The sequence below is a fragment of the Gracilinanus agilis genome, chromosome 1, assembly GCF_016433145.1.
Source record: "Gracilinanus agilis isolate LMUSP501 chromosome 1, AgileGrace, whole genome shotgun sequence".
Lineage (NCBI taxonomy): Eukaryota > Metazoa > Chordata > Mammalia > Didelphimorphia > Didelphidae > Gracilinanus > Gracilinanus agilis.
In genome coordinates, this window is record NC_058130.1 from 222,323,279 (window position 1) to 222,337,351 (window position 14,073).

Sequence of the window (14,073 nt, forward strand, 5' to 3'; positions counted from 1 at the left end):
AATAGGAGTTGAGAGGTATGTGCCTATAAGTATAAATGATGCTATAAATATACTTCATTGATGTGTAGCTTCTTAGAAATTGGAATTGGAAAGGATCTATTAACTTAGTAGTTCTATCATTATTCTTGTGTAGAGTAACTCCATCATGGAGAAATACTGTCTGATACCAATTTAGTTAAGTATTGACCAGGCTATACATTAGGAACCATATTTCTTTTCTTCGGCTGAATTGGCTCTGTACTTGTTAGTCAGTTGTAAGTCAGGGGACCTTGGGTGTTAGTCCTAATTCTACACCAAATTGCTGTATGCAATTGATCCTTTGGTATTACTGAGACTTGTTAGAGGAAGATACCCATTGCTAGAATATGGCTCTGGAAGGACTTTATTCAACAAAAACAAAAAGTAAAAGGAGGAGAGAGAGAGAGTAGTATATATTAAGAAGTTATATTCAAGGGGCAGCTGGGTAGCTCAGTGGATTGAGAGCCAGGCCTAGAGACGGGAGGTCCTAGGTTCAAATCCAGCCTCAGACACTTCCCAGCTGTGTGACCCTGGGCAAGTCACTTGACCCCCATTGCCTACCCTTACCACTCTTCCACCTATAAGTCAATACACAGAAGTTAAGGGTTTAAAATTAAAAAAAAAAGAAGAAGAAGAAGAAGAAGAAGAAGAAGAAGAAGAAGAAGAAGAAGAAGAAGAAGAAGAAGAAGAAGAAGTTATATTCATGTAGGGATATCTAGGACTCAGGTGGGAAGCATGATGGAGAGCACTTTGATGAAGATGGGAGCAGAAATAGAGGTAATAGTGTCATCAGAGTGTTATCAGAATATATTACAGATCACTTAGACTGAAAGAAAATAGATGAGAAGTTTGAGAAACAGATCACAAGCTTAGGGCAGAGATATGCTCTAGTGTATGTTTTGGGGCTTGAGCCTTCCCACTGTGTAGAATAAACCCCATGGTACCTATTTTCCTTTCTCAGTAGGACCTTAATAAGTTGTAAAGTATCCCCAATGATTTTTTCAAATTAAACATATCTGTGAGCCTTAAGTGGTTTGGCTGTATGGTACCTTGGGCCCTTCAGTTTTAGCTAGAGTTCTTCAAATCCACAGTCCATCCCAGTGAATATTTTCTAACGTCTGAATTTCTAAATTTCTAAAATTTTCATTTCAGCCTTGGGTTTGTGTCAGGCTTTGGCTATTGTGGTCCAATCATAAACCATCTGAAAATGTCAGTTGTACTAAGAGTCTCAAGAACTAGAGCTTGCTGACCACTGATATTAAGCCACAAGGTAGCTCTGTAGTTCATTGAACTTATAGCAAGAAGAATCTTTGATCCTTTCATGGATATGTCTGCATATTCACACACATGCACATAAAGCAAAGGATCAAAAGAATCATTCCATAGACGTCTATGTATGGAGGGACGCATATGTGTGTAAAGGTTTGCATTCATATCTCCTGATTCTTTTGAGGCTATTAGATCAGAGACAGGTTGAGATAGGGACTTCAGTCTGAAATATTTGGCAGATGGTAGAGACAATTAAGAATTCAAATTAGTTCAACAAATATTTGTTAAATGCCTACTACACAAAAATGAAAATAAATAGCCCTTCATCTCAAGAAGTTTGCTTTCCATGGGGAAGATACAACATTGATACAGATCAGTAAATACAAAGTAATTTCCAGAGAATGTTTACAATTTGGGGGATCAAAAATGGCCAATCCAAAAGGACCTCGTGGAGGAAGTAGAATTAGATCTGTGCTTTGAAGAAAGCTAGGAATTCTGAAGCATGAGTGAAGAGGGTGTGCATTCCAGGTAAATGGGCCAATCCACTTGCAAAGCATGGAAATGAAAATAGAATAGCTTGTGTGTAGAATAGCCAGGATGACAGTTTGACAGGACTGGAAAGCTGGTGAAGGCGGGAAGTAAAATGAGAAAGAAAAAGTAGATGAGAAAGTCTGCCTTTTGTGAAGAGTATTAAATGCTAGACAGGTTAAGAACAGATCTTACTTTAAGTCTCAGTCCCATCTTTCTTCTCTCTTATTTTCTCTCAATAATTTGGGTTTTGGGGGCAGCTGGGTGGCTCAGTGGATTGAGAGTCAGACCCAGAGACGGGAGGTCATGGGTTCAAATGTGACCTCAGACACTTCCTAGCCTTATGACCCTGGGCAAGTCCCTTAACCCCCATTGCCTAGCTCTTACCATTCTTCTGCCTTAGAACTAATACCCAGTATTAATTCTAAGATGGAAGGTAAGGATTTTAGGAAAAAAAATAATTGGGGTTCTTGTTGACTAGAAAAAAAAATTGGTAAGTGTGGTATTAATTGATTTGGCCTTTTTCTTTGTTTTAGAATTAGAGAAATAAAAATAGAATATATATTGTAAAGCTGATAGTTCCTTGGAGCTCCCGAAGCCACATCATTATACATTTTGGGGCTTATGTTTGCTTTAATACAACTAAAGTCAACCCTTTAAAATCTATATCAATTTCCTTCTATGGTGTTTTGCTACTTCCATAGTTTCTTTTGTGTCCTTTTTTCCTTAGATGCAAAAACCTAATTTTCAGCCAATAAGCTGCTGAATATTCTATATCCTTCCAAAGGTTATTGAAAAGTGACTATATGATAATTGAATATTTGAGCACTAATCAGCTATAATTAGGTAGATCTCTAGTGTAGCTGGTATCCATATGTTGGTTTGGAAGCTGGGAATTGGTGGTTTGCTTCAGTACAATTTAATCCCAATTGTTGAACTTTCACATAGAGAAACAAAGAACTGCAAGCCTTTCTACACTACAGCTACAGACTAAGGAAGTTGATGGCCATTATATATTTTTAGTGTGGTGGTTCTTTGTTTTTTTGACCATATGACTTTTTAAGATAGATCCTTGATTTTAAGCAGATAGTGGAAATAACTATCCACTGCCAGCTATGTAGCTTGGTGGTTCAGTGATTTGAAGTTCAAGTGAAGTTCAGTGACTTTCAAGTTCAGGACTTGAAAATTTGAGTTCAAATTCAGCATCAGGCACTTAATAGCTTTGTAAACTTGGGCAAACTCTGCCACAGTTTCCTCATCTGTAAAAATGGGGATAGTAATAACAGCAGTTACCTCCCAGGTTTATTGTGAAGATCAAATTAATATTTTTTAAAGTGCTTTGAAAACCTTAAAGCACTATGTAAGCCAGCTGTCATTTTAACTCAAAAAAGATAAAACAGAAAGAAAAATGAATGGCTAGCTTAAAATTTCCAGTCTTCTTTAATGTGTGATATTACACGTATAATTTGAGTTTAGGAAAGCATCATGCAAAATTGTCCACAGATCAGTAGTGATGTGGAAAAAATTTCCAGTGTGAGTCAACATAAAATATGTGGCCCTTTTTAGTTATTTTGAACCATAGGGGATTAAATAAGACCTGGAGACCAAAAAAATTGCCTCAACTTTTGGTATTTGGACACATTTTAAAGAGTATGTTTGTTGGCTTAGTTGAATTTGGCAAGTAGGAGTGATATTAGTTGGCCTACAGAACACTCAGGCCATAACTTAGGTAGTAGTATATTGGGTTACAGTGTAAAAATGAATAGAATACACTTTTTAAAAATCCCACAAAGTCATTTTTGTGCCAGGCACAGTTCTGATGACTGGGTTTGTTCATGCGACCTGAATTTATTTTACTTGAACATACTTACTGATGAAACTTTCTTTGGTGGGGGGGGAAGGGAGTTAAGGGAGCTTTCATGATTGGCTAAAAAAAGAGTCATGCGATCAGGCCACCCATACTAAAGATGGTTTAGCCTTCTGTTACAGTACATTTTAGAACAAAAAAAATCTTAAAAAATTATGAAAATAGAGACAGACATGTTTAGTTTGCTGTGGAAAATAGTAAGATTTTCTCTCCCAAGTTGCTTGTTGTGAGACTTACACCAAAACTTCCTAAGGTTATTTTTCTGCATAAGCACCGACAATCACTCTCAATGTTAAGATATTCTCACAATACTTCCTCTCTTATTTATGAAAGCTTACTTTCTAGGAAGTGTGTTTTAGAGTTTAATGCCTCTGATTTCCAGAATCCCAAGTGATTGGGGTGACTTGGGGTTTGTAGGTGGTTTAGGGGCTGCAGCTGAAGATGTGTGTGCTTGTGGCCTTATCAGATTTCCCAGAGGGAATAGATTCTCTAGCTTTGGAAGCCAGCCTTTGTGAATATAATATCCCTCTCTCTCAGCTGGGAAAAAGCTGTTTAAGGAATTTATGCATTAATGTTCTTTGGCCTTTTGGTGTCTGACATCTCTATTTATAAAAATATGTGCACAAACCCCAGCTATAATACTATTGCATTTATGTAGCACTGTGGACTATTTAGATGAAGGCTAAAAGGGCAGTAGGCAAAAGAATATAGACAACAATACATATCCATCAAGGATACTTGCCGCTTAACATGAACTTGATTAGGAGTGAGCACATTTTATAGATGTTACAAGTTACAAGAGAAAGTTGTGGGGTTCAGGGGATTGAATTTGTGGTTGCCTCCTAGGTTTTTTTCCCAATTAACAGGTATTTGTTTTTTCTCTCTGATTCCCTGTCTCCATTGGAAAAACAAAACCAGAATCCTTTGTAAAGTACATGTGGTCAGACAAAGCTATTACTCACGTCTTTGCCTCTTTAGTGAGGAATTGATGGGAATTAGTGCTTATATATGTGGCTGGCACCTTTCATGATTTGGATTCTTCAGTTTCTTAGTTCTTTGTCTCTTAAACTTATTTGTTGGGTGACAGACTACCAATCAGCAGCCTCCCACAAAACTAGCTCCATGACCCATCCAGCTGCAAAGGCAAGCCTATATGCTACTTTTCTGCCAATCCTACAGAGATCAAAACCAAGGTAATTGGGGAATAAAAGGCTGCTGTACTGTCAGCTTCATTTTAGATTTGATGAAGGCAGCTTTTCTTTAAGTGTAGACCTCTGGAGGGTTGTGACTTAAAATATCCTCAAGCCCTACTGGATGGTGGAAAAGCAAATGAAATATGTTTGATTGAGATATGGTGTTGTTTGAAGAAGTGGGAGAGGTCCATCAAATCACTCTGAACATTGAGACCCAGTTTCTGATAGAGGCTGCCTTTCTACCTTACCTTCAGAAGGATTGCCAGTCCTCTCCCCAGGAGCTGCCACTACTGTAGGAGATATGAGAGAAAAGAGAGGAACAGGAGTTGGGGTCCTGGAGGTCAAAGTTGAGGGAGAGAAGATAGGATGATTTTTCACACGGGGGTCACTAGGAGTCTAGTTCTTCAGGTAGGGGGATGGGCCCTGGACCTGTGGTTCATTACTGTAGGGAGAAACTCCTTCTACAGTGAAGGTCAGCATCTTCTCTGCAATCTCATAGTTTCAGAGTTGCCTACAACATTTGAGACATTAAGTGCCTTGCCAGGTTCTCATAGGCAGAATGTGTCGAGATGGGACTTAAGACCTGGGCTTTGGGGGCAGAAGTTGTACAATGGATAGTGATGAGCCTGAAGTCAAGAAGACTCATCTTCCTGGGTTCAAATCTGGCTTCCAAAACTTATTAACTGTGTGACCCTGGGCAAGTCACTTAACCCTGATTGCCTCAGTTTCCTCATCTATAAAGTGAGCTGGAGAAGGAAATGGCAAACCACTCCAGTAAAAGAAAACCCAAATGGGGGTCAGGAAGAGTTGGACATAACTGAAAACCACTAAAACACTTCCTGGCTCTGAGGCCAGATCCGTCAGGCAATCTCTTCAGGTATATGATTAAGTAATAACCTTTCGTAAAAATTGTTTACAAGTTTTTTCTTCCTACTTAGCCCTTTCTAATCTTTCACTTTTCTTGATAGAATATGCCACTGGCTCTAATGTATGCTGAATATACCTTTTTAAAAAGCCACATAATAATCCAGCTGATTGGTGCAGCTTGGACTGAGAAGCTGAAGGGATGAGCTTGGTGCAGAGGCTTAATAGAATGAGAAGGGATTGCCAGGCCTTTGGATGCTCTTTTTCTCCATAGTACTATGGGAATTTGGTTTTGCTGCTACTGAAAAGAGTACTGGATTAGAAGTCAGGAGACCTAGCTTCTAGAATTTAGCTGTGTGACCTCAGGGAATTTACATAATCTCTTCATATCTAAGTTTCTTTATTAATTGGTTATGGAACAGGGTTTTGTACCTATTTTTCTATGCCTGTATCTCTATCTCTGTTTGTGGTATGAAAAATAGTTCTCTATAATGATATACAAGTATGGATATATAAATGACATGTACCTGTATAGATATCAATATATAGATAGGTGATTGTGTAGGCTATACTGTGAAATTAGTAGGTAGTATGTCTCTAGTGTATACTCGGTCTTTGTTTTGAAAAGATGACAACTATGAGAATAGAGAGCAAAGAGGATTTTGAGAGAAGTATTGTAAAAGAAGAGGTCTTAGATTTGCAAGTATGAATAAGTTTCCTAGCTCCTAAACTTTTTATGTGTGGAATAGGATGCTAGATTAGAATTTAGATTCTTTGTCAGGCACTTGCTGAATCCCCTTCTAAGTGACTTGTAGCCCTTTAAAAAATATATACCTATTTGTAGGCCTCGTCCTTACTGGACTGTCCAGTTTCCCTTTGATTGTTAGTTATACTTTCAATTGTATAATGCAGGCTGTTAATCTTGCACAGGGATATTTTTTTGATGGTTCAAAAGAACATTTTTAATATTTTCTTGAAAAATATTCAGTAGGGATGGAGACCTAGCATAGGTAGTCTTGTTTAGCCACCATGACTGTCCATTCCAGAGATAGTGTGTCTATTGCTTTCTCTTGCCCTTTCTCAGCTGATTTCTCTTTCTGCCTTTCTCTGTATTCTTTCTTCCCTCTTTATTCCCCTGTCTCTCACTTCTCTCTGACTGTTTCCCTCTCTTCTTCCTCCCCCTCACTTTCTGCCACCACTCCACCCCAGTAACAGGGTAGAGGAGCAAAAAAACCCAACAACCTCTTGGGCTCTTTATATGTAATTAAATAACTGAGCTGCCTTCATGATTGTAGTGATCTATTGAAAACAATACAAGTGATACTTGTAAGGTTAATGGGCAAGGAACATTTAAATAGCAGGTAGTATGAATTTATGTTTGTATAATACTTTTACATTTTCACATTCATTATCTCATTTGATTTTTGTCAATAGCCCTGTAGAATAGACAGGAAAGTATTATTCACATTTTATAGGTGAGGAAATTGAGACTTTGAAGGTAAAGTGACTTGCCCAATATTATGTTTCTAGTGAATGGAAGTAGGACTAGAATAAAATATCTTTATATTGATATGATTTAGTGGAATCTTTCTGGACCATGTTACCCATTATCTAAAAGAAAAGGCAATACTGCAAATGTGTCTGGTTGAAACCTGGTTAATTGATCAATAAATATTTTTTAAATGCCTACTATGTGTTAGATACTGTGTTGAGCTAGGGGGAAAAAAAGCTAGTTCCTTCCCTTAAGGAGCTTATAATCTGTCTAATGGAGGAAAGATAACATACAAAAGAAAGCCAAAAGTGGGAGCAGGGTCAAGAAGTGCCAGAAGTGAGCAGATGTTCTGAGCTGAGTTTCCTCCTAAAAAGGAGGTGGGGTCCAAAGCTGATGGTAAGTTTTTACCAATAATGAGCTGCATAGGGTGTGGTGGAAAAGTTAGTCAGGGGAAGTCCGAAATAGAGCTTCCAGGTGAGAAATGAAGACTTTGCTGTCCTCTGTGAACTAGCCCAGCTAAGTTGGGAGAAACTCATCCACAAGTTACCTGCCAGAGTGATGAGTTTTGAAGTACACTGACTCTGGGAGACCTCTTGAATCTGTCCCTGTGGAGTCAATGCCCACTCTAATGGGAGAATTAGGTCATTGGTGTGCTTTTTTCTGAAATAAATTGACCAGCATATAATTATATTGATTTCTGCCACCACACCCTATTTATAGCGTTGTGGTCAAACTAAAAAGTCTCCAGGTTTCTGATGGTTCCACTGCATTAGGCTGCATAGCTAAAGTTCTTTTACACAAGGCCATTTGGATCATTGGGATTTTTGAAGCCTAGTTTGCTCAGACCCTGCCTGAAATTCATTTTCTGTATCTGATGGCAGGATTTTAGGTAATAGAGATATCTGTCTCATATGGGAAAATTGGAACCTGGGATGTGTCATAGAAAGGCAGAAAACCCCTTCCAGGGTGCTGCAAGCTTAGCTTCAGCAACAGGAAGAGAGCATCGTATGCTGGTGAGTCAGAGGGCTTGGAAATTGGAGTTGTCAGTTTGTGAGCATGTGGGATTTGTGTAAGTTTACTCCTTTTGTTTCTTACAGCAGTACTCCAGTTTTTGGAAACACAAATCTGGCAACCAGACCCTCCACATGGTCTAATCTCTTGTGTTTTGAGTTGACAAGGCAGATCTACCAGTTGCTTCCCATGTGTGATATGTGCTCCTACGAAATAACCTTAGATTTCAAATCTAATAAGTTTCTAATTCAATACTGTTTGTATTACTATACTAATTGTCTTCTTCCCCCAGTCCAAAAAATAAGGCTTTCTGCTCCAAAAAAAATTTCATTTTTCACTCTGACTTCAAAAACCTAGGAAAAATGGAACCCTTTCAGTCATCTGGTAGAAGACATGTATAGTCATGTTTCTGATGGTATATTTTCATAGCAGGAAAATCAGGGAGACACTTTGATGTGATTCAAAATTTATTTTATACCTAAGAAAGCTTCCATAGGCCATATGAATAAATCTATGTTTATCTAGGCACTTCTTGAGGAGACTGTCCTTCCAGGAAATTATGAAGTTATAATTTTGTACAGAAAGTAGGCTTTTCCTTTTTTTCCCCTTATGATTCCTATCCCTAGAAACTTTGAATTGTAGTGTACGTTGAGGGCAACTAGACTGCTGTTTGAGCTTTTTCTTATGAATGGTTTAGTCATTTTGACCCCTGAGGAAGATTGAGCTAATTTAGACATTAATTTAATTCTAATTAAATGGGTTTCCTCCTTCCTTTTTCTTCATATACTTGTTTGTTCCCTGGCTAGTTTAAAAGAGCAAGTACTAGAAATGACATTTTTAAAGTAATGTTTAAAATGACTTCATTTAGCACAGAAGTTGGCAACTTTTCAGAAGTAGGGAGTATTAATTACTAGTATCCATTCTTGACAGAGTAGGCTAGGAGCATAGAAAAGTCCTTCCCTCACATATCCTACTAATTAGAGATACACATGGATTAGTTAGCACCTCTTTAAAAACTGTAAATATACCTGATGTGCCTGGAGGGTAAGCCTATCTTGCCCTACCTACTTTAGTGTCTATTACTTTAATCAGCTAGAAGTCTTTCTGACACCTCAGAGGGGTTAGCCAGCCAGGAATGGGGGGTGGCAGGGAGGGAAATAGGGTCTAAGAAGGAAGCCAAGGAGTTTCTTTGGACTTGGGTGGGATCTTATAATGGGGACTTTCAGCAGCAGGGAGGCTGAGAGCATTGTGTGTGGGAAGGTGAAGACAGACAACTAACTTTAATATTCCCCAGTGCCCTGGCAGGGACTTCATGCCAGTGAACATGAATGATCTCACCTGTCTGAATTATAAATAGCCACATTTTCTATAACTATAGACAGTTCCTTTCTCTTCCTATTTTCTACTCCACATTAGATCGTATAAGATGGTCCTTATTGTTGAAAACTTTTGGACTTTTTATTACTTGGCAATCTAAAGCCCATATAATATCCTTACATACTGTAGAGCTAGCTCATTAGTTATTTCCTCTGGAATATTTCTGGGTTGGAATAGACTCCCTTGATGAATTCTACACATGAATCAACCTCTTTGTAACCTATGTTACAGTAAGAATTTTTGGAATTTCCTTTATTAGTTCTTCTAGTGTACTATAGCCATGGAGAGAACTACATTTACAAGGTAAAGCAACAAACTGGCTTACGAAATGATGTGGTAAGATTGGTTATGAACAATCAATATCTCATTAATTCTTTGTTGTCTTGCTGAGGAAGAACAATATATAGCCTATTGGAATTCCCTGCCTCGGCTGGGGGGGATGGAATGGGGAGCCTTAGAACATTATATCCTTTTCAGATTTTGTGCTATATTTCTCATGCGTAGAGGCAACTGACTCTTAAAATTGTTTCTAGGTTGTCTGCTTCCTGTCGATGGAATGTTGAGGCACGCTGGCCATCATCAGAGAGGCTGTCCAATCAGAAGGGGGCCGCTCTAAAGGCTGGGCCACCTGCACCATGGGCCAGTGTGTCACCAAATGCAAGAATCCATCATCTACCTTAGGCAGCAAAAATGGAGATCGGGATCCCAGTGGCAAATCCCATAGTAAGCGCAGTGGGAGCCACCGAGATGATCACACCCCAACTTGTGGGAAGCCTGGTGGTGACATCCTTGTCAATGGGACCAAGAAGGCAGAGGCAGCTTCAGAGTCATGTCAGTTTCCAACATCATCTGGAGATGCCAGGAGGGATCCTGAGTCCAGCACTGAGGAGTCATCCCTGCAGAGGATGGAGGAACTATTTAGGCGTTATAAGGATGAGCGGGAAGAGGCGATTTTGGAGGAAGGCATGGAGCGCTTCTGTAATGATCTGTGTGTTGATCCCACAGAATTTAAAGTACTAGTCTTGGCTTGGAAATTCCAGGCTGCTACCATGTGCAAGTTCACAAGGTTAGTTAGAAGTACATTTTGTTTGGGGTACAGGGTGAGAGGTTTAAAAGGGAGCTACTATGTACAAGCAAAAGGAAGAACTAGAATGGAATATGGGAGATATAGATTCAAGTTTTGGTTCTTTACTTCCTGGCCATTGGGCAGGGGGCAAGTCATTTTACTGTTTTGTCTCATTGATTTCTTAAAATTAGTATGAAGTTTAGATGTGAAGATTAAAGAACTCATGTCATTCTTTCTTTTGAAAATACATACAACTTTCTCTTTAAAGTTTGATAATTCATAACTGCCTCAGATGCCTCGTGATAGAATAGAGATTCTCAAAGGTTAAGCCAATAGAATCTTTATGTTCTTACAGATCTACAAAGATGGAAAGATACTTAGTTCTGTGCTGGTATTTTTCCCAAGTTGACATGATTTTCGTTTAATGTTCTCTAATTTTGAGCAGTTAGTGGAAATAACTATCCTGTCAGCTGTGCATTTATTTAGGTGGTACGGTGGTTAGAGTGCTGAGCCTGGAGTCATGAAGACTGGAGTTCATGTCTGGCCCCAGACACTTATTAGTGTGTATTATTTGGCAAGTTTCTTAACTTCTATATGCCCAAATTTTCTCAGCAGTAGAATAATAATAGCACCTACCTTCCAAGATCATTGTGAGGAATAAATGATATAATTATTGTAAAGTGCTTACTGTAATACCTGGCACATAGTAGGTACTTAATAAACCTTACCTTCTTTCCCTCCATCTTTCCATCCCTCAGACTAGTTGGCAAGATCCCTTCCAGTTCTTAAATCTATGATCAAAAACCTAACCATTTATTTGTAGTTATTGAAAAGGGAGAATGGCTACTTGCTTATTATTCTCTTGTTCCTGGAAATTATCTCTTCTGAGAGCTGTCACTGGTGGTGGGTAATTTATTAACATCATATCCCTTTAGGGATAGGGATAAATGCAGTGACACCCTATCTTTCAAGATATCCATAACAGTTCTTGCCATGGTCTCCTGATCACAATATTCCCAGTAAGTTGGGAGGGAAGTTCAGAGGCTGCATTTCCCTGTACTAAAGTGTACCAAAGGACTTCATTCACAATACTAATTCTACACACACCTCTTCAGAAAATCTAAATGAAAATGCATAATAATTACTTTTCACATTAGAGACTCTGGGTTAGTTGATCCTTTGGATTACCATCAATCAAGCACCAAACAAGACCTCCACCATGGTGGCTATTCTGACCACCTCCTTTTGATGGAAATCCACTACCTGTTGCGACAGTTTCTTCTCATTTTCTTTAGTCAGATCCCTGGCCTTATCCTCTCCCCTTTACTTCAGTGTACCCCAGGCTCTTTTCTCAATATTCTGTTGGTAAAAAACCTCATCGGTTCTCATGATGGTTAACATGTCTATTTGGATGACTCCTGAGTCTGCCTTTATCTTCTGAATTCCAGACATTTCCACTGTATTTTAACTTCCTTGTTTGTGTCAAGAATATCATTGCCCTTGTCACTCAGGTTTGAAACTTTCTTTACTCTCCATCAATCAATCCCCAAATCTTGTTAGTTTACCAAAACCTATTGATGTTACTTTTACAAAATCTCTCATAAACATCCTTTTCACTCACACAACCATTGCCTTAAATTAGCCAGTCAATCACTGAGCATCTATTAAGACTTACTATGTGTTGGGCATTGTGCTAAAGCACTAAGGTTTCAAAGAAAGGCAAATGAAGGTCCCTCCTTTCAGGATCACAGCCCTGATGACTTCTAGCATTTGTCTTTCTACCTTCACTTTGTCCTTCCTGCAATCCCTCCTCCACATAGCTATTAAATTGATTCTCTTTAAAACACAGGTGTGGCCATGCCATTCCACTGCAGAAAACTCTTCAGCAGCAAATTTATTGTCTCTAAGACAGTGATGGGCAAACTATGGCCCGCAGGCCAGATGTGGCCCCCTGAAATGTTCTATCCGACCCTGCAACATTATTCCTAATCTGACGAATATGAGTAGGATACAATTTAGAAACAGACTGACAGATGAGCATTTCCTTTCCTTTAAAATGTTTGCCCATAACTGCTCTAAGATAAAGTAAAAATGCTTCTATTTGCTATTTAAAGCCTTTCCCTCTCTGGCTTTTCAAGCTGATTTCATTTTACTCCCTCTCAAGCACATTATATTCCAGACAAACTAACTTACTTGATATTCCTCATGTACAGTATTCTATCTCTAGTCTTTGTCAGACTGATCTCCACATTAGGAATGCATTTCTATCTGATTTCTGCTTTGTAGAAATTGTAATTCAGCATTTAGTTCTTATGCTGCCTAGCCCTTAAGAGAAGGCTTTCCTAATGCCTCCTCCTGTTATTAATATTTTCTCCCTCTTCCTCCATTATTTTGTATATAATTAATATTTGTTATTTATTTTTGTATTGTTTCTCCCTGATAGGAAGGGTAGGGACTGTTTTGTTTAGGTCTTCACATCCCTGTCCTGTCTTTCTTAATAAATATTTAATTAATTAAATTGAACTCTCTCTTGAATTAGTCTTTTAATGGAAAATCTGAATGTGTTTTGGTGATACCTTTTTTTTTCTACTTCCCTTTATAGGAAGGAGTTTTTTGAGGGCTGCAAAGCCATAAGTGCAGACAGCATTGATGGGATTTGTGCTCGGTTCCCCAGTCTCCTAAATGAAGCCAAACAAGAGGATAAGTTCAAGGATCTCTACCGCTTTACATTTCAGTTTGGCCTGGACTCTGAAGAAGGGCAGAGGTCACTGCATAGGGAAATAGCCATTGCCCTTTGGAAGCTTGTTTTTACCCAAAACAACCCCCCTGTGTTGGACCAGTGGTTACACTTCCTAACAGAGAACCCCTCGGGAGTCAAGGGAATTTCCCGGGACACATGGAACATGTTCCTAAACTTTACTCAGGTGATCGGACCCGACCTCAGTAACTACAGTGAAGATGAGGCCTGGCCTAGTCTCTTTGATACCTTTGTGGAATGGGAGATGGAACGAAGGAAAAAGGGAGAGGAAACGAAAGGTCTGACGACTTCAGACACAGAGAGCCTGTGTCAAGAGGAGCAGACTTATCAGTATGTGTGAGAAGCCGTGTCAGAACCACCTGCTGTCTGTTGTCCTTCAGCCAGTGGAGAACTTGGAACTTTCTGGAAATTACTGAGGATCCGGATATTTTCTACTTTACACCTTTCTCTGCCTTGTATTTGAAAGGGCTCTAAAATGCTGTATCATGTTTTAGGCACTTTCTTCATTTTTGGTTATCCTTTTTAAACGTTTTTTTTTTTTTGTTTTTGGGGGGTTTTTTTTTTTGGTCCTGAAATATTTGACCCTGGCTACATGTTGTGTAATTTTTTTTAAGCCTTCAGATAGAATGA

General features: G+C 38.9%; 1 protein-coding gene across 1 annotated transcript; it reads left to right on the forward strand.

The window, feature by feature from the left end:
• The first annotated feature begins 10,254 nt into the window (after window positions 1-10,254).
• On the forward strand, window positions 10,255-13,783 carry DCUN1D3 (defective in cullin neddylation 1 domain containing 3). The gene is made up of 2 exons (XM_044657461.1): window positions 10,255-10,685; window positions 13,288-13,783. The coding sequence occupies exons 1-2, from the start codon at window positions 10,255-10,257 to the stop codon at window positions 13,781-13,783; spliced, it is 927 nt and encodes a 308-aa protein (XP_044513396.1).
• The last annotated feature ends 290 nt before the right edge of the window (window positions 13,784-14,073 follow it).